Source organism: Camponotus floridanus, unplaced genomic scaffold (genome assembly GCF_003227725.1).
Source record: "Camponotus floridanus strain SB8 unplaced genomic scaffold, Cflo_v7.5 scaffold32, whole genome shotgun sequence".
Classification (NCBI taxonomy): Eukaryota; Metazoa; Arthropoda; class Insecta; order Hymenoptera; family Formicidae; genus Camponotus; species Camponotus floridanus.
In genome coordinates, this window is record NW_020229459.1 from 666,173 (window position 1) to 688,064 (window position 21,892).

General features: G+C 27.0%; 3 protein-coding genes across 3 annotated transcripts; 1 reads left to right on the top strand and 2 right to left on the bottom strand.

Annotated features, from left to right (window-relative positions):
• Positions 1-1,328: 1,328 nt before the first annotated feature.
• LOC105254610 (rabenosyn-5) lies at positions 1,329-5,820 on the top strand. The gene is made up of 7 exons (XM_011263399.3): positions 1,329-1,828; positions 1,951-2,073; positions 2,208-2,348; positions 3,271-3,432; positions 3,523-3,874; positions 4,543-4,939; positions 5,341-5,820. Exons 1-7 carry the CDS (start codon positions 1,693-1,695, stop codon positions 5,566-5,568), a joined length of 1,539 nt encoding a protein of 512 aa, XP_011261701.1. The 5' UTR covers positions 1,329-1,692; the 3' UTR covers positions 5,569-5,820.
• A 151-nt stretch (positions 5,821-5,971) lies between these two features.
• Positions 5,972-7,033, bottom strand: LOC105254611 (40S ribosomal protein S15). Its single transcript, XM_011263400.3, has 3 exons — positions 6,967-7,033; positions 6,685-6,770; positions 5,972-6,359 (listed from the first exon to the last, which is right to left on the bottom strand). Exons 1-3 carry the CDS (start codon positions 6,973-6,975, stop codon positions 6,011-6,013), a joined length of 444 nt encoding a protein of 147 aa, XP_011261702.1. The 5' UTR covers positions 6,976-7,033; the 3' UTR covers positions 5,972-6,010.
• A 948-nt stretch (positions 7,034-7,981) lies between these two features.
• Positions 7,982-21,892, bottom strand: LOC112638532 (protein sevenless-like). The gene is made up of 15 exons (XM_025410461.1): positions 21,705-21,892; positions 20,116-20,257; positions 19,471-19,564; positions 18,973-19,332; positions 18,549-18,662; positions 18,071-18,370; positions 16,411-17,837; positions 13,911-14,004; positions 13,443-13,772; positions 12,915-13,220; positions 11,240-12,687; positions 9,769-9,870; positions 9,358-9,578; positions 8,626-9,096; positions 7,982-8,392 (listed from the first exon to the last, which is right to left on the bottom strand). The coding sequence occupies exons 1-15, from the start codon at positions 21,849-21,851 to the stop codon at positions 8,045-8,047; spliced, it is 5,904 nt and encodes a 1,967-aa protein (XP_025266246.1). The 5' UTR covers positions 21,852-21,892; the 3' UTR covers positions 7,982-8,044.

The following is a 21,892-nucleotide window of genomic DNA, read 5'->3' on the forward strand; positions in this document are numbered from 1 at the left end:
TGATTTAGGACGCTGTAATGCACAATTTTTTTTATCTCGTTTTGGCTTATTTATATTTAATTTATATTGTGCGTATAATTTTATATCGCACATAATTTTGTTGCAAAATGATTTTATATAATGGATATATTTGTTTTAACGAAATGTCTGTTGCACTGACGCATTTTTTGTGATTTTATAAAATTAAATTAATTGATCTCGTATATATAAACATAAAGAATTTATCTTTCCTGCCAAAAATACAACAGGTCATATGAGATTATTAATATTTCGACATGATACATACATAATATTGTATAAACCACTGATTTATTAATAATATAATTTTTATACATTTACTGTTTTTACTAAAACAATGTGTTTGGTTGTGTAATGTGTGAGGATTAATTTTTGAAGGAATTGGAAAGGATGACCTGTAAGTTTGTCTGAATTCAATGCTGTTATAGATCAAGCACTTGTATAACACCTTCATTTTTTAACATTTGTATGAGATCCCTATTATATCTGTGTTATTGAGCCGTACATATACTAATTTATGTAAATGTCCTGGGATATATATATATATATATAAGATAAATAAATACATAAAAATATAAATTATGATTTCCTTTCTAAGAATATTGATAAATATCGATCATATAAAAGGTATATAATGTAAGGTATACCTTTTTCTACATTTCTTACAAGAGATATAAGAGATATATAAGTAATTAAAAAATAATTATTTTTTGATTATTTGAGCCAAATCTTTATTAAAAATTTATTTATCTAAATAATATATGTATTTTTTATTTACTTATATATCTATAAAAATAATTATATTATTATTTTATATATCTTTATTCGTTCTTTATTATTTTATATATCTTTATTTATTTATTTATTTTCTATATCAAAATAATAATTATATTAATATTAAAATAATATAATTATTTTTATAGATATATAAGTAATTAAAAAATAAATATATGTTATTTAGATAAATAAATTTTTAATAATTAGAGACTTGACTCAAATAATTAAAAAATTTTTTTAAATAATTTTTTTTATTTAAAATAATTATATTATTTTTATAGATATATAAGTAAATAAAAAATAAATATATTATTTAGATAAATAAATTTTTAATAATTAGAGACTTGGCTCAAATAATTAAAAAATTAAAAACTTTTCTTTTTAAATAATTTTTCTTTATTTAAAAAACTTAATTTATAAATGAAATGATAAACATCATTTTTGTGAGCATATCTAATCTTTCATAAAGTAACTGATAAAATAATTGATTGATTGAGATATTCTTATTTTTAATTTGGACAAAGATCATCGATTTCGAACAAAAACGTCAAGTTTCGTTCGGTAAAGTTTGAGGGACCGAAAATACACGATAAGAGTTGTAACAGAAATATTTTAAAATCCTGATCGTTATACGATATCATTCAATCTACATAAATATCGTACGCATTTGATAAAAACTGAGCCAGCCCAGATGCTCGTCCTCGATAACACGAGGTTAACGCGTTTGACATTTCAATCAGCTGTTCAATATGGCCGTCTACGATGGTCTGCGAGACACGGTTCTCCCGAATTGTTGGAGAAACGCCCACGTTAGAACGTAATGTGGAGCCGGTAAACGTGATCAAAGGACTCTAAAAGAAAAAAGACTGCGAATCGCGCGAATATCTCAGCCTCGCGATGGCCGGCAACGGTGAAGTGCTGGAGGGATTTATATGCCCTATATGCATGACCGATTTCAAGGCACCCAATCACTTGACCAAGCATTTCGAGGAGGTTCATAATGATGATCCTGAAATTCTAAAATCGTTGAAAGGTATACGTGACTCTTTTCGTTTTTTTTTTCTTATTATTTTGCCAAAGAACAGGTGCCCAAAGTTGTACCCCAAGTCAATGAAATGTATGCGAAATGAATATCACAGGGTTTGCGTGTTGCAGATTTGTTTGGCAAAGCCAAGAAAAAGATTCTGAAGCAGGACGATATACCAGAGACGTTTCAGAGTTCAGTTCCACAGGACAAGCGAAGAAGTCCTGAAATTAACTGGGGACCACAAGAAATAGGTGCAAATATATTCTACATTATTTGCAAATAAACAGACAAGATTAGGAAGTAGAAGCTTTAATTTATTGATTTACTGTTGTCAAAAACTGGAACAAATGTATCATCTCGTGTGACTAATTTTTAAAAATTTTAGGTGCAATTACAACTCACACAAAGTACTTTAAGGACATAAGAAACGCTCGATTAGAGAGATATGCTTATGAAACGAATAAACTTCTTATAAGGCTAGATAAATTATTAAATAATTTACCATCGGATCCTGTCGATAGAAAAGGTAAAAATATATATAAAATATACAGGGTGTTTCAGACCACCCGTATCATCCATTTAAAATCTAGAGAAGTGGTTATTTTAAAAAAGTAAAACATTTTCTTTATAAATCGGGTGCGCTCTATCGAATGGTTGCATATTCTTGTAGCTTATCTCGAGAGCTTTCCAAAACACTATAATAAATTATTTTTCCATGAAGTACTTTTCGAGTTATGAGGCTTGAAATCATTTCTTAATTTTACATAAACCATAAAATATCTTGTATAATATTTATTTTTTGATTATCTTACCTTAATACTTTCATGTACAAAATAATGAGAGGAATCAATTGGTGTAAAGAAAACATACAGTTGTTTTTTAAGAAAAAATATGGAATTGTTAATTGCAAATTACATATTTTTTCTTAGAAACTACTATGTGTTTTCTTTACACCAATTGATTCCTCTCATTATTTTGTACATAAAAGTATCAAGATAATCGAAAAATGAATATTTTAGTAGATATTTTATGGTGTATGTAAAATTAAGAAATGATTTCAAGCCTCATAACTGAAAAAGTACTTTATGGAAAAATAATTTATTATAGTGTTTTGGAAAGCTCTCGAGGTAAGCTACAAGAATATGCAATGAAAAATAGGGAGTTCTATTTAAAAAATGCTTCCGGTCTAAATCGTCTATTTCCGGCCGGAACCAGAAGCTGAAAATATCACCATTCGATAGAGCGCACCCAATTTATAAAGAAAATGTTTTTACTTTTTTAAAATAACCACTTCTCTAGTTTTTAAATGGGTGGTACTGAAAGGATGGTCTGAAACACCCTGTATATATAATTGAAATATATATATATATATATATATATATATATATATATATATAAAAGAAACTCTTATAGTATAATACAAATGTAATCTAAATAAAAATGAGCAGTTCACGAACGAGCTATCGTGCCATGGATTGACGAGAAGGATGTGAAATTGTGCCCTAATTGTGCAAAGAGTTTTCACTTGGCGAGACGAAAACATCACTGCAGACTTTGTGGAGCAGTCATGTGCCATAATTGTACAGTATTCCTCTCTCTAGGTGACGCACGTATGTAAGATACATATAACATTGATGCTACAGAAAAGTTTCCAAAGTTACATCTGACAAAAACCTAAAAAGTATTTTCCTTTTTTGTAGGAAAAATGACTAGTCCTGTGTCTATACAAGACGATTCAGCTCTGTCCTCTACGTCGGAACGAGCTCTCTCTGAGAGAATAGTACGAGCGGGCATTGGTCTCACAAAGCTGGCACGCTCACCCTCCAATGGTAGCTTGAACAGTGTCTTATCATTAGTCAATGATCCGGCTAGTGGTGAGCAGCACTTTAGAGTTTGTACTCATTGTATAAATTTACTCGACGCGAGAGAAATGCAAAAGGCCAAGCAGTTCGCCAAACCGATTGTCTGTGAGTTTTACGAGAAAATGCGGGGGTACATGAGCGAAGCCTCGCAGCATTTAGCAATGTACAACAAAATGTGGGAATCGTTACAGTATGTGAACCTTTATACATCATGTTTAGGATAACATTCGTATTAAATGCACGAGATATTACATTAAAAATTATTACATTAAAATTTATACATTAAATATTATTTAGACACAGGGTTGGGTAATAACTAGTTGATTAGTTAAAAGTTAAAAAGTTAATAATTTTTATCTCAACTTAGTTATTTTAAAAAGAGTTTAACTAGTTATTTTTAAAACACATAAACTTAAACTTATTAACTTTCCCCCCAAATTTATTTGAAGATTCATATTATTATTATTTAGAGTAATTTTAAAATTACTATCTAATTTAATACAAAATGAAATAATGCTTTCCAAAATTTTAACTTTTCTTAACTAACGTTAATTTAATTTTAAAGTAACTTTTATTAAGTTAATTTTTTATTTGTATAACTTTTAATATAACTAAATTAATTTTTTAACCCATTAACTTTAACTTAATTTAGTTTAAAAAAAATATATAAACTTACCCAACCCTGTTTATACGTTAGATATTACATTAAAAATTTATACATTAAATATTATTTATACATTAGATATTACATTGAAAATTATTTAACTGATATGCAAACTTGTATCGCACGCATAAATGTACAAAAAATAATTAATATATCAGAAATGCATTGGAAACTATTTTGGAAAATTATTTTAGAGAAGGAGAGACTACGTACGATGTGGAGGACGCTCAATCGTTGCGAGTCAAGCTGGCAAAATTGGGAGAAAATATAGATGCAACCAGCAAAAGGATTCTCATCCTCGGCGCGAAAAAGGACGTGCAAGACCCGCAGGAGATACAGAGCCAAGAATTGCGTCTGTATCAGATGGTTAGAACGTCGGCAATGATATTTTTAAAGGAAGAGTTATTAACTCTACAACCTTTATCTTCGGTAGAGGAATATGTAGCTTTACGAGAGGAACGTCAGAACAGAATAGAAGCCCGAATAGCGTATGAACGACAATTGGAAGAAGATCAACGAGAAAAGTCCAAGGAACAGCGCAAGAGAGATACATGGAATTTAGATAACAGTCCTTCCATGAAAGTCAACCAGGTAATTTGTACTGACAAAGCATGTTGACAGAATTAATAGTTGAAAAATTTAATTCTAAGTCATGCCAAGTCGCAAAAGTTCTAATCTTCAATTTGATTTTTACATATTTTATACTTGTAGCTTTCTTTTATGTCAAACATACAATGAGCTTAACTTTTCAAGATAAAAGATATATATTAAAATTAATATATTAAAAGATATATATATATATATATATATATATATATATATATATATTAAAATTTAAAATTAAGTTAATTTAAGATTAAGTTTAAAATTTCTGAAAAATAAAATAAATAAAGAAGATCAAGTTTGAAATACAAATTGATTGACTAATTGATCGATGATGTAGCTAAATTAGAAATTTCACAAATTTTCTGACAGTAAAAAAATTTTTTTAGGCACCGACAGTTGTGACTCAGTCTCAAGGTTGGGGTCCGTCCAATGTCACATCCATCATGTCTTCCTCCATGGATCCAATAATTGAACAAATGAGCAATCTTCGAGCATACATTAAGCAAGCCCGCGCCGATTGCAAGTATGACGAGGTTGCGACACTAGAAAGCAATCTTCGAGAGCTTCAAAGTGCCTACTTTGCTATGAAACAGAGTAATAGCAATGATGGCTAGATATACGTGCAACGTACTGCTTACATCTCAGCACACAGTGTTGAACTCTTCTCTTATAGTAAGAAATTGTATTTCCTATTAATTTAATAAATCTTCTCTCTTGTATTACATGTAAAAAATCTTCATATACACATTGTAAAAGAATATACCTGAGCCACATGATTGCACAGATGATGAAATACATATTGAAATAGTTCAAGATTTAACGAGTGTATAAAAGTCACAAACTATCATCTTTTTAAATGCATATTTTAAGCATTAAATTGTGATATTAGTTATTTATCTTTCTTCTTTTTATAAACTAAATCGAAAAATCTCTTGCTTTCACACATTTTTATATTGTTCTTGAGATTACAAGAAATTTTTGTTATCTACTTATGAGTAAATTTTTGTAAAAACAAAATTAACTCATTACATTTTTTATTGATAAAAAAAGTACAATTTACTTGAGTGGAATAAATCGTGAAGAATGCGTAGCACCGATACCGGGCCTACCATGTTTAACAGGTTTGTACGTAACGGAGAATTCTCCGAGGTAATGACCAATCATTTCTGGTTTGATTTCAACCTGATTGAAGGTTTTGCCATTGTACACTCCCACAATCGAACCGACCATTTCTGGAACAATGATCATATTGCGCAAATGAGTCTTGACAATTTCAGGCTTTTCATTTGGTGGCGTTTCCTTCTTCGCTTTGCGCAACTTTTTGACAAGAGCCATAGATTTCCTTTTCAAACCATGGGAGAAGCGCCTACGTGCTCTCGCATGCATCAAATCCATCAACTGCTCACTGGAAAACAATTATTCATTGAAAAATGGTCCTTTTTTTTTCTCACGCTATATTTGTTTCTTGTATAATTTAGATTTTGAAGATATGAATATGATGTGATAAATTTAGCTTAAGACAAATAAATAAAAATAATTAAAATAAATTAAATTTAAAGTAATTAAAATAATTAAAATAATTAAAAATAATTAAAATAATAAAAATAAGGCTTATTTAACTTTAAAATTTATGAATGAAAAAAATATGTAAGACAGATAAATTGTAATTCTTTGTAAATTGAAGCTGAATTGAGGTTATGTTTAAGGAAACAACTCTTGGTGCATCTTACTTTGGCATATCCAGCAGCTGATCGAGGTCCACCCCTCGGAAGGTGAACTTCCTGAAGGTCCTCTTCTTCTTCTGAGTTTCATCTGCCTGTAAAAGATAGGAAAAGTGAAATATTCAGCTACCAGATGAGACATTTATCAAATATATATAATTATTGTGCATTAATATTGTTTTACTAATATAAATAAATAATTAAGTAAAATGTACAACTGGTACAATTTTGCTTGGTGCAATAGATGTGCGAGATTATCTCAGATTTAATATTAAAATTTCGGAAATTTACCTCAGCCATGTTTTCACGTTCTAAACGTTCTACGGAAAGAATATAACCATTGAAAGCAGCGTTGCTAGACGGTTGACAGGTTTTTCGCGTGAAATTTAGTGAAACTGATACCGCGTATGCGCGAAAAAATTTACTAGACGACACTAGATGGAAGCCAATAGGATTAATAACAGCAGAGAGAAGCCTGAGGCCGGTTTTCATAGTTCAATCTCAAGCCGGATCTACATTGGTCGTATCGTGACGTCGCAAGTCGTAATTCGTAGGCAAATTGACCAATCATGGTTGATTATTTTTGAAATAATCGATTATGGCTTAAGACAATATTAATGTTGGATGTAGTTAAGATTGATTATATATAAGATAATTTTTAAGATAATTTGTTATTTTTATGATATTAAAAAAAATTATAGGATATAGAGATGGAGTTGGGAAATTAAGGGGGAAGGATAATAAGTTAGATGATTATAATAGATTAGTAAAAAAAAATAATTATTATAAGATAATGAATTTTTATATAGAATTTAAAAAATTTTATAGGATTTATATTTAGAAAATGATTTTATTAAGATAATAATAATTAATATTATAAGGTAAAGTTTTTAAGATTTAATTTATAATAAAATTTATATAAAAATTATATAAAAAATTATATATTAAAATATAAAAATATAATATTTATAAATTAAATTATAAATGAATGATTTATAAATAAGATTTATAAATAAGATTTATCTCCAATCCTCGTTGCACTAATTTGAATTCCTCGTTGCATTTACACTCACGCACTTGCATTCACGAAAAGTTCCTCGTTACACTTGCAATTGTTGTTAGAGAAAAAATTTGATAATATATGGAACCTCATAGATGTTAAATATAGATTTAAAAATTATCACATTTCTTCATCTTATAATCTTATATATCATAATTTTACCTTATATTATTTCTTTATCTTTTAATATGATTTTCTAATAAAATTTAAATTCAAAACAGACAGAATCAATTATGTAGAAATATTTTTCCTACAGTAAGATTTATTGGATCATTTGGAAAATAAACATTAATTTAATTATAATATCAGTTAAATAGTATCGACTGGACTCAGTAAGGCATCTTCTATGTTCTTTCTTAATGCTATAATATTTTTCAAACAAAATTTGAAATTTGGTCTAGCATCCACTGTACTCCAGCAACGTAGCATCAACTGGTACAATATTGACGGACAGTTAAGAGTCATTGACAATCTGCCTCCATCACGTACATAATTTATCACTTCTTCAATAGACTTGCCAATATAAGGTTGCTCACCCAACGATGTAATTTCCCACATTAAAACACCAAATGACCAAACATCGCTTTGAGAAGTAAATGTGCCGAATATCAAAGATTCCGGTGCCATCCAGCGAACAGGAAGCAACTCTTTTCCTTTCTAAAACATGATTTTAACAAAAATTTAATTTTCTTGCTCAAGTTGTTCATTTAGAATAAAATATGTGCAAAATGAAAAAAACTCTTATTTATCACTTACTTTATATAAATATAAACAATTTATTTATACTCAATATTATTTAAAAAAAAACAATAATATTATGATAAAAAATTGAAAGCATTTCCAAAAGAATTAATTATTTTAATAATTAAATTTTAAATAATTGCATTTACCCCGCGATAATAATCATCCTTGTAGATATCTCTAGCTAGTCCAAAATCTCCAATTTTAATGACACGATTCTCGCGATTTCTCGAAGATACTAAACAATTGCGACACGCTAGATCTCTATGTACGAAACGCAATTCTTCCAAGTAGCAACAGCCTCGCGCAACATCTTCGCACATGGCTAGTAAATCCTGCAAATGCAAGGCATGCAAATCTGACGCTTGCAAATTTCGACAATCTCTCAAATATTTTGACAGATCAGTTTCCATCAATTCCAACACTAGTAATGGAGAATCCCCATCTTCACAAATGGCCAACAATCTTAATATATGTTCATGTCGAAAGTGACTCATAAGCTTGGCTTCTTTTAAAAATTTCTTTTTCTCATTGGAAGAAGCATCTTTCCGAAGCGTTTTTATTGCAACGGATATTTCTATGCCGGGCCTTTCTAAATTCTTCACATTTCCTTGAAATACCTGCAAAATATTTGATACAAATTTAAATATGTACTTAAAAATGTATAGAATAATGTCGTTGTAGTATCGTTATATTTTATTTTATATTAAATAATTCAACGAAAATTATATAACAAAGTACATGTATGTTGTCTCATCTAAATTTTATATTACATATAATCTACTATAAAAATTCATATAATTTATGTCCTTATTAGGAAAAGTCTGTTTTCTTGATCTAGAAATTAATTTGAAACATACATTGCTTGAAAAAACTTTTACCTTTCCAAATGCGCCACTACCAAGAAGTTTTATTAATGTGATTTGTTTACGTTCGATTTTAGTTATCGCATATTCATCTGGGTTATAATGTAACAATGTAGGACTGTAAAGTATATTCAATTGAGTGTTTCGGCAAGGTACTTCATGTAGAATCGCTAATTCCATGTCGGCCATTGTTGAAGGCAAAAATTGCTCATTATTATTTCTGCGTCGATGATATACTGTTATAAAATTTCGATTTAATTATGTAATAATATGCATTATAAAATTTATCGTTTTTTAGTAAATTTATTAGTTTAATTTTCTATAAGTAAATCACTAGTAAATTAATAGTTTCAGTAAATCTCTATTATATCAGATATATGCATAATCTACACTTTAAGTTGATACCTTGATATCAAATATACTTACAACAGTAAAAATAGCAGATGCAGATTATAATAACTATAATGATAAAACTTAACATCAATAGTAAATAATAGTTTATCTCTCCAGGAGTGTTCGAAATATCATCTATATTACGCAAAAACATAATTTTAATATTTTCGTGTATGCGTTTTATTTAAAAAGTTATATCTACCAATAACGTTATTATAAATTAATTAATAATAAAAGAATAATAAATTAATAATAAATAAATAATAATAAATTAATAATAAATTAATAATAATAAATTAATAATACATAAATAATAATAAATTAATAATAAATAAATAAATTTTTTAAACTTTATCAGTCTATTCATATATAAAAAAATAAGCATATAATATTACAACATCTATGCACCACAGAATATTACAGCTACTTTGTGACAATGTTGCAATATTGCAAATTGTAATGTAACACATTACGGAAACATTGCAGAAATATAAATTAACAAAATATGAATTGGGTATTAGCAATGTAATATTGATATTTTGAAACCATTGGGAAACTATAACACTCTTTAATTTATCTATAAAAATAATGTAATAATATATACTTTTATATTTATATATATGCGATGAATTTTTTGCAGAAGTTAAATGAATTAATGACACAGAAATAATATCAGTCGAGTAAATACAATTTTAAGCTAAAGATAAGCATTTCTATTCCTTTATTAAAATATAGATAACATTTTATATCAATGTTAAAATATATTTTATGATATATTTTTACTTTATGTACGAATACGATATCTTTTTATTATATTAAGAATAGATATTTTTATATCTATCATTTTATTTTTCAATGTATTTTTATGTTTTTCTCATACAAATAAATATAAATATAATGGATTTTTAAAATTTTTAAATAAAAATGTAATTAGTAATGTTTAATTAATTCTGTAACTAATGTTTACATATGTATAAACATTAATAAACCATTAGAGAAAGATATATATATATATATATATATATATATATATATATATAAAGTACCCATTATAAGAGTATATAGAACATTTAAAATAAAAAAAATGATTCGGAAGTAAAAGTTTAAAGTAATTTTGTATAAAAACATATTTTATATGATTACGTTTAAATACAATTTTGCAATATATTATCTTAGATATGATTATCTTAGATATGCAAATTTCTATTTATATCGAGCTTTTTAATTTAATTTATATGTTTTCAAGATATTTATCCATCAAAAACAAAAATATTTTATACGTAATAAAATTAAATGATTGTAATAACATTGCATTCTTTTCAATATATTAAACTGTAATATTGCAACAATGTTTCATTGCAAAAAGCGAACATCTTGACTTTCATCACATCTTATAACAATGACTCAGCAAAAGTTTCGCAATCAATTTGCAATGTTTCAATGAAATTATTCTTCAATATATCTGCAATCTTATTATGTTGTATGGGTATTTTCATTTGCTTACCACGTGTTGAAAAAATAAATCTTTCATCAGTCGGCCATGTAAAAGTTTCCTCATATTCGGGATATCTCAATATCAAGCGAAATTGGTATAAAGTTCCCGATTGTAAATTTTCGATATGATATATTACTTCTTTGTTATAATTCATTCTGATATCATTCGTTGTTTGCCACTTTTCTGTTGAAACGTTTTTGTACTCTAGTGCAGAAGAGATCGTCAGATTGATGTTTGAGATCCATGAAATGTTCATGCTATTTATATTGGCCTCACTCATAGTAATATTGTTTGGTTCTGAGTATATGTGATCGATCTTTTTTTTACTCTCGTTGTAAAAATCGCTGAAATTACTTGGATACACACGCACGTATATCAAGTAATCTTGTACTGGTAGTGACAAGTTAATCTTTGTGAAAAATCTGCCGTCTGCCACACGTTTCGGCACATTGATAAATTGTTTATTCTCTTGTTGCGTGTCGTTCACTAATTTCCAATGCACTTCGTAGCTCACAACCACGCAGTTCAATTTCTTGGGTGGCATCCAATGAACTACTGCTATAGTAGGCGTCAAAGCTAAAACACTTATGTTTTCTGGTACATTAAGCTTGTCCAAATTAGTTTTTATTCGTATCACGTTCGAATCGAATGGATTTATTGATAATTGATCAAAGTAAAAATTGCTTAAAGTAAACTTCAACTTGTACTCTGTAAATGGTGTTAAGTTCTGAATCTCGTAATATCGCTCGCACGTCACATATCGCAGCACATTGAATTCTTCAGACTTGTTGAGGTTGTTGTCTAAACAATGGCTTACAAAGATAGTATATATAGTAGTTGGTAAATTATATTTTTTGCATCCACTCTTTACAACCGACTCCGGTAAATTTACAATGATGCTGTTTGCCGTTGCAGTCACATTCTCAAAATTATAAACTTTTTCGTCAGGTGTCAGACATCTCATTGGAGGATATGGTTGTGAAAATTTATCAAAAGCATACATTTTTTTATAAAACATCTCTCTTTTTGAGTTTATTGATATCTTTTTAACATATTTGTATGCATTTGAGTCGCTCTCGAGACTTTCATATTTCTTTTTCAAAATGTAGAGAGTATATACACACTTACATTGAGAATTATGTGCTAAAATGTAAATGTTTGTTTTGTCAATCGTCATAGATTGGAATGTGATGTCATCACTTATGTTTTTCCGGTGTAAAATCTCATTGAACTTAGAAATATTAATGTCTGTTACAATTGTACTCCGATCATTTAACCAGTAAATTAACGACTCTTCATTATTCATGTTATCAATTATCATTTTTCTAAAAGAATGTATATGATAATGTAGAATGGAATTATTTTTCTCAACAATTTGCTCGTTTTTTCCATCGAGATGATATTTCATAATATCATATTTTTCATTCATCCAACTGTATGATATGCGATATAAAATTCTAAAAAATATATAATTATTTTACTCATTATAAAACATTATTTTAACAAAAACAGAACTTATGTGGTAAAAATTTAAAATTTTTATAATTATATAATAACTTATTATATCTTTTTACTTATGATCTTAATTATAAAACTACATAAAATACGTATTATAAAAAAGTTACAAATTTGCATAAATCTTTAATGGAAAATTGTTTTTTCAGGTGAACGGTAGTAGACGTACCCCATAGACGGTAATACATTTAAATAGTCATTAGCAAATTTTTTTTTCAAAATATTATCAAATTTAGTTATGCCATTTTCCCACATTGTTAAGTCGAATTTTTCAATGTAAGAGTAGTCTGACTCTTGATAGGTCAAATATAGATTTCTCGCTACCCAGTCAATGCAGAGATCATGTAGATCATGATCAAATCTACTTATAATTGTGATATGTTTTTCATTAATCTTCAATATCATTAGGTCTCTTCGGGTTATCCAATAAATTCTATTTTCTTGTATTGAATAAGCGACATCTCTTAATTCGTATCTAAAAAAAGCAGCCAACTATAATAGTATATTAAAAAAATTATCGTTGAGATTTCTAATTTTATAGTTATTATTACTATAATGTTGATAATAAACTTGTGCTATAATGTTAATAATAAACTTGTGCGTATAATAATAACTTTAACTTTATAGTGTCAAAAATAATTTCATAATTCTTCTAATTATTTTTTTTTATCAGTATATTTTTTATCAGTATACGTACGACAATGCGATCAAATTATTAACGACTTTTAAATCTATGTCCCATATTTGGATATTTCGATTCGTTGTGACTAATAATTTAGATATTGTATTTTCATGTGTAGTCGACACATTGATTAAATCCGTGTAAGGTCCAGCAACAATTTTAGTATGCGCACGTACTCGAAAATAATATGTCGTGTTAAATGTTAGATTGTGAATCGTGTGCTCCAATTCTGTAGTTGTGATATTTTTATCATCGCAGATTTGAATCTCTTTTAAATCCTCGATGAAAATACACTGCACCGTGTACCCTTGTATTATTGCACCCCTAATTTTAGGTTGGCTCCATCTATAAAAGAATAACATTTCAGTCTTTTTATATTTAGCAAAATTATAACAGAATTAATATTTTGATATATATATGTCGTTCAATTTAGGAAAAGAAAGAAAAATGAAAGAATACAAACTGAGAGTTTAGATTCTTTACCTTAATGTCACAAAAATGTCGTTTGTTTTTTCTGTGAATTGACTGTCGAATTGTACAAATGCTCTGAGAGATGTTGGCTCGCTCAAACTGCTTTCTAGAGATTTTAAGATCGTACATATTAACATAATTATATATAAGATTAATTGGATTATTTCAGTAAATTACAAGAAAGAATAATTTAATGTGAAAATAAAGGAAAGAGAAAATGTATATATAAATTACAAAATATGGAAATTAGGACAGCATTGACCTTTAAAAAGTAATATAAAAATTTTTTGCGTCATTTAAGATTTAGAAATGTAATCGTAATTCACGGTAAAAACAAATAAATAACTTTTAATAAAATGACAAGTACTTTTCGAAAAATTCCTATAGCTTAGGAAATCAGAAGTATAATACTTGCGATTGCTTTAAAACAAAGTAACAAATTAATAATATGTATATATGTGTATATATATATATATATATCTTATGCTCACATCTTGTAATGGTCAAAAATCATTAAGTTCTTTTTTTAATAAAGTAGAATACGAAATGTCACTGGCCGGAAATTTTTGCACGCCACTGAATATATATATATATATATATATATATATATATACATATATATATATATATATATGTATATACAGGGTGACCCATTTTAACTTAGGCAGCCAAATAACTCGAAAAATAAGCACACTACGAAAAAATGGTTAGAATCAAAATTTCGTCATTTCGAGGGGGACGTACAATGACGTTAAAATCAGCCCCCCCACCTCTCCGCCTGGGCGGTGAGGGGGGGCAAATTTGAAATCTTAAATGGGAACCCCTATTTTTCATTGCATATTCTTGTAGCTTATCTCGAGAGCTTTCCAAAACACTATAATTAAGTACCTTTTTATTAAGTACTTTTTGAGTTATAAGGCTTGAAATAATTTCTTAATTTTACATAAACAATAAAATATCTAGTAAACCATTCATTTTTCGATTATCTTACCTTGATACTTTTATGTACAAAATAATGAGAGGAATCAATTGGTGTAAAGAAAACACATAGTTGTTTCTAAGAAAAAATATGTAATTGTTAATTGCAAATTACATATTTTTTCTTAAAAACAACTGTATGTTTTCTTTGCACCAATGGATTCTCTCATTATTTTGTACATAAAAGTATTAAGGTAAGATAATCGAAAAATGAATGGTTTACTAGATATTTTATAGTTTATGTAAAATTAAGAAATTATTTCAAGCCTTATAACTCAAAAAGTACTTAATAAAAAGGTACTTAATTATAGTGTTTTGGAAAGCTCTCGAGATAAGCTACAAGAATATGCAATGAAAAATAGGGGTTCCCATTTAAGATTTCAAACTTGCCCCCCCTCACCGCCCAGGGGGAGGGGTGGGGGGGCTGATTTTAACGTCATTGTACGTCCCCCTCGAAATGACGAAATTTTGATTGTAACCATTTTTTCGTAGTGTGCTTATTTTTCGAGTTATTTGGCTGCCTAAGTTAAAATGGGTCACGCTGTATATATATATATATTATATATATATATATATACACACACGCACACACATACACATATATGTAATAATAATATATTTTCTTATATTTATTTATTTTTTTTTATTGTATATATGCAATGAATTTTATTTTTTTGCACATAAAGTTAAATGAATTAATGGCACAGAAATAATCAGTCGAGTAAAAAAATATAATTCTAAGCTAACAATAAAAATTGCTTTTTTTTCTATTAAAGAATATAAATAACATTTATATTCTTTAATAGAACATTTTATATCATCGTTACATATATTTTATGATATATTTTCAGTACATTCATATAAATATAGTTTTAATAGATTTTCAAAGATATATTTTTTAAATTATATTAAGAGAATAGGTAATACTTTATCTAACATTATAATTTTTTATTTTTACTTTTCGATGCATTTTTATGTATATTTCATATGCAAGTATATGTAATTGTATTTTTGAGATTTTTAAAATAAAATTATAATTAGTTATAAATGTATAATAAATTCCAATTAATGTTTATATATTTGTACCCAATTATAATAGTATATGGAACATTTAAAATAAAAAAAGTGATTCGTATAAGTAAAAGTTTAAAGTAATTTTATATCCAAAATATAATATTTTATATTTTAGTAGTTATATGATTATGTTTAAATATAATATTACAATATATATATATAATTATTATATTATATTATATTATATTAGATATGAAATCATTAGAAACTTCTGTTTATATCAAGCTTTTTAATTTAATTATACATATATGCATCCGAGATAATTATCTGTCAGAAACAAGAATATTCTATATGTAATATTATTAAATGATTGCAATAACATTGCATTCTTTCAAATATATTCTACTGCAATGTTGCTATAATATATACTTTATTGCAATATTGCAATGTTTCAATAAAATTATTCTTTAATATATCTATGCAATCTTATTGTGCTGTATGAGTATTTTCAGTTGCTTACTGTTAAGTGTTGAAAAAATAAATCTTTCATCAGCCGGCCATGTAAAAATTTCCTCATATTCGAGATATCTCAATATCAAGCGTAACTGGTATAAAGTTCCCGATTGTAAATTGCCGATATGGTAAGTTGCTTCTTTGTTATAATTAATTTTAATATAATTCGTTGTTTCCCACTTTTCTGTTGCAACCTCTTTGAACTCTAGGGTAATAAAGTCCGTAAAATTGACGTTTGAGATCCATGAAATGTCCATGCTATTTGTGTTGACCTTGCTCAAAGTAATATTGTTTGGTTCTGAGTATATGTGATCGATCTTACTTAAACTCTCGTTGTAGAAATCGCTGAAATTACTTGGATATACACGTACGTATATCAAGTAATCTTGTACTGGTAGCGACAAGTTAATCTTTGTGAAAAATCTGCCGTCTGCCATACGTTTCGGCACATTGATAAATTGTTTATTCTCTTGTTGCATGTCGTTCACTAACTTCCAATGCACTTCGTAGCTCACAACCACGCAGTTCAATTTCTTGGGTGGCATCCAATGAACTACTGCTATAGTAGGCGTCAAAGCTAAAACACTTATGTTTTCTGGTACATTAAGCTTGCCCAAATTAGTTTTTATTCGTATCACGTTCGAATCGAATGGATTTATTGATAATTGATCAAAGTAAAAATTGCTTAAAATAAACTTCAACTTGTACTCTGTTAATGGTGTTAAGTTCTGAATCTCGTAATATCGCTCGGCTGTCAGCACATTGAATTCTTCAGACTTGTTGAAGTTGTTGTCTAAACAATGGCTTACAAAGATAGTATATATAGTAATTGGTAAATTATATTTTTTGCATCCACTCTTTACAACCGGCTCTGGTAAATTTACAATGATGCTGTTTGCCGTTGCAGTCATATTCTCAAAATTATAAACTTTTTCGTCAGGTGTTAGACATCTCATTGGAGGATATGGTTGTAAATATTTATTAAAAGCGTAAATACTATAAAAATTATTTTTATGTGAGCTTATTAATATCTTTTCAACATATTTGTTTGCATTTACACTCTTGAGACTTGCATATTTCTTTTTCAAAACGAGAATATATTGGAGCGAATCAATTGCTAAAATGTAAATGTTTGTTTTATCAATTGTCATAGATTTGAAATTGATGTTATCACCTACGTTTTTCTTGTATAAAATCGTATTGCACGTAGAAACGTTAATGTCTGTTACAGTTGTGTAATTCTCACTTAACCAGTAAATTAACGGCTCCTCATTATTCATGTTATCAATTATCATATCACGAAAAAAATCTATATAATGAAATAGGCAAAAGGATGCATTTATCTGAACAATTTGTTCGTTTTTTCCATCGAGATGATATTTCATCATATCATATTCTCGATTCTTCCGATTGTATGATATGTGATATAAAATTCTAAAAAAGATATAATTATTTTACTCGCTCTTATAAAACATTATTTTAACAAAAACAGAAATTTATATGTGGTAAAAATTCGAAATTCTTATAATTATATAACTTATTATTTTTTTTACTTATAATCTTAATTATAAAACCACGTAAAATTATAGAAAAATTACAAATTTGCATTAATTTTTAATAGAAAATTATTTTTTTAGGCGAACGGTAGTAAATGGTAGTAAACGTACCCCATAAACGGTGATATTCTTAAATAGCCATTATCAATTTTTGATTTGAAAATCTTATCAAGTTTAATCATGCCATTTTCCCACAATGTTAAGTCCAACTTTATAATGTAATAGTAGTCTGACTCTGAATAGGTCCAATATAGATTTCTTGCTACCCAGTCAATGCAGAGAGCATGTAGATCATAATCAAATGTAGCTATTTTTGTGATATTATTTTCATTAATCAGTGTTATTAGATCTCTTTCGAAGATCCAATAAATTCTATGTTCTTGTATCGAATAAGCAGCATTTATTACTAATCTGAAAAAAGGAGTCAACTATTTGTATAATAAAAAAATTATAATTGAGATTTCTAATTTTATAGTTATTATTACTATAATATTGATAATAAACTTGTACGTAGTAATATAATAACTTTAACTTTATAGTGTCAAAAATAATTTGATAGTTATAACCATTTTTTTATCACTATACGTACTTATCATATAGATAATTATCAAAGCTAGCTATTTTTGGGATTTTATTTTCATTAATCTGCGATGTTACTTCTTCGAGTCCTCTTCTTTGGCTTATCATCTTAATTATTATTGATCTGAAAAAAGAAGTCAACTGTAATTGTTTAGTAAAAATATTATAATTGAGATTTCTAATTATAGTTGAGATTTCTTGAGATTTATTTTAGTTTAAATTTAAGTTTAAATTTTAGTTTTTTCTTTAATAGTTGAGATTTCTAATTTTAGTTGTTACTGCTGTAATGTTACTATTATAACTATTTTAATTATTACTACTATAATGTTGATAATAATAAACTTGTGCATAATAATAATAATAATTTTAACTTTATTGTTAGTGCTAAAAATAATTTATGATAATTATAACTATTTTTTTATCAGTATATGTACCTTTCAGAGTGAGTAAACCTAATTTCATAAATAAACGACACTATGAAATTAGTAATGTTTAAATCGACGTCCCATATTTGGATACCTAGATTCGTTGTTAGTAATAATTTTGGTATTGGATTTTCATGTGTAGTCGACACATTGATTAAATCTGTGTAAGGTCTAGCAACAATTTTAGTATGCGCACGTACTCGAAAATAATATGTCGTGTTAAATGTTAGATTGTGAACCGTGTGCTCCAATTCTGTAGTTGTGATATTTTTATCCTCGCAGATTTGAATCTTTTTTAAATCCTCGATGAAAAAACACTGCACCGTGTACCCTTGTATTATTTCATCGGTAAAGTTAGGTTGGTTCCATCTATAAAAGAATAACATTTTAGTCTTTTTATATTTAGTAAACTTATAACAGAATTAACATTTTGATATATTTATGTCGTTGAATTTAAGAAAAGAGAGAAAAATGAAAAAATACAAACTGATAATTTAGATTCTTTACCTCAATGTCACAAAAATGTCGTTTACTTTTTCTGTGAATTGACTGTCGAATTGTACAAATGCTCTGAGAGATGTTGGCTTGTCCAAATTGTTTTCTAGAGTAGATTGTACATATTAACATAATTATATTAATAATTATGTGGAATTCTGAGTAAATCAGAAAGAACAATTTAATGTGAAAATAAAAGAAAGAGGAAAAATAAATCTAAATTACAAAATATGAAAATTAGCACAGTATTGATCTTTAAAAAATAAAATAATATGAAAAATTTTTGCGTCATTTAAGACTTAGAAAAGTAATTGTTAATACATAGCAAAAACGAATAAACAACTTTTAATAAAATGATAAGTACTTTTCGAAAAATTTCTACAGTTTAAGAAATCAGGAGTATAATATTTGTGATTGTTTTAAAACCAAGTAACAAATTACTAAAATTGACTTTACCTTAAATCATGACAATTTTTATGTACAATGTTATGTTTATATTATGCCTTTTTATTTTTTTTTTCGACAAAATAGAATTTATATTTTTTTCATTGCTGGAAGATATTTTTAAGTTTATTTCCACTCTTTCTTAAATTTAAATTGTATTTACACTTTTTCATCATAGATTATTAATGTTTGATGCATTTTTTTGTAACTTACCGATAAATTCTCGGATGATAGAAATATTTGTAAGTGTAACTTCATCGACTTCTCGCTCATTTCTCACAGTACTATCAGAATGACTCCGGTCAGATTTGAAATTTAGTATACGATGATAATTTTTCTCGGACATTGAAATATCCTTCATAAAGTGTAACATACGAAAAGAATTATAAAATGAATATCGTTGAAGCGTTTGTTTCTAGTGCTTTTAATGATAAATTATATAAATTATAAAATTAAACGAAAAATTACCATTCGTTTTTTGTTTGCTTAATAATACCGGTTTGATATAAACCATTCCTAAATGATATATATTCAATGCGATGCAGTTTTATTCATATTGTAAACTCTATTTTTTATTTTTTCATTAAAACATCTTGTATATCAAACATAACTCATCATATCAAAAAGAAAATCAATCAATGTAGGTAAACAAAAGTCAATGACGATTCATAACAGCTTTTAGCAAGTAGTAGAAGCGAAAGTGTAGTGCAATTATTAAAACAATTTTGTCTAACGATTTGATTCTTTCTTATGATAGGTTAGTTAACTTTTCTCAATTTTACTATAAATTTCTTTTCAAAAATTTGCCAATATTACTAAAGTTCTATTAATGTTTGTACTTCAAGCATAAAAAGGTTAAAAATATTGTTTCTTTACAGTTATTAAATATTAGTCATAGAAATTATAAATATTCTTTTATTTATATCCTTGTCAAGAATTTTCTCGAGTGTCGTTATATTTTTAACAATCAAATCCTGAAAATGATAATATAAACCGATAGTATAAACCGATAATGCCTCGATAAGAATATGTGTATGTAATTGTATATGAATGGATATATGTGCAATGAAAATTAATATAAATTCCAGCAATTGTTATCGAATGTATCGTCGATCGAAATATTAACGTTAATAAATACAATTTAAAGAATGTTTGATGAAGGATTTTTTTATTAGACAGATTTTCCATCTCGATATTTAGCTCTGTTTCGTTATATAATTACCCTTAACACAAAGAAGTGATGCTAACTTTTTAAATTAATTTCTTAAAATAAAATCTACTTAAATCTTACTATATATCAATAAATATTCTAAATATTATAAATATCTAGAAAGATAAAGAAAGTTTAGAAACTGAAGAAAAATAACATAAAAATCTATTGAAGTGTCATCGTATGTATATATTAATGTAGCAGATAGTAGACAGAAAACTTCATTAAATTTAAAAATTGTTATTTTGGAAATAATTATTTTATATATATATATATATATATATATATATATATATAGAGAGAGAGAGAGAGAGAGAGAGAGAGAGAGAAAGAGAGAAAATACATAGTCAAATTTTAAAATATCGTTTTAATTAAATTCAATATACTATATAACATTCATTTGTAAACAAAATTTCGAAACTTTATCCATCTGTTTTTTACATTATCATATATATTTTTTATATTGAATTGTTTTATTTTATCTTATCTTATTATATAGATAGAATATATAATTTATTCATTCATTTTTAGTCACACTACTAGCTGCAATAACATTCAATTATTTCTTAATCAAGCGAAAAATATCTCTTACCTGCGTGAAATTTAAATCCGGATAGATGGAAATACTTTCTTCCTGAAGGATGTTTAAACTGTTATCATCCTTCGGCGTGATAGTTGCCTTTGTCAATATTAAACCTTGCAATAAAACACATAAAATTGCTCCAAACATAATTTGCATTTTTAATAAACGTTTGCACTCAATCAGTTTCCGTTCAACCC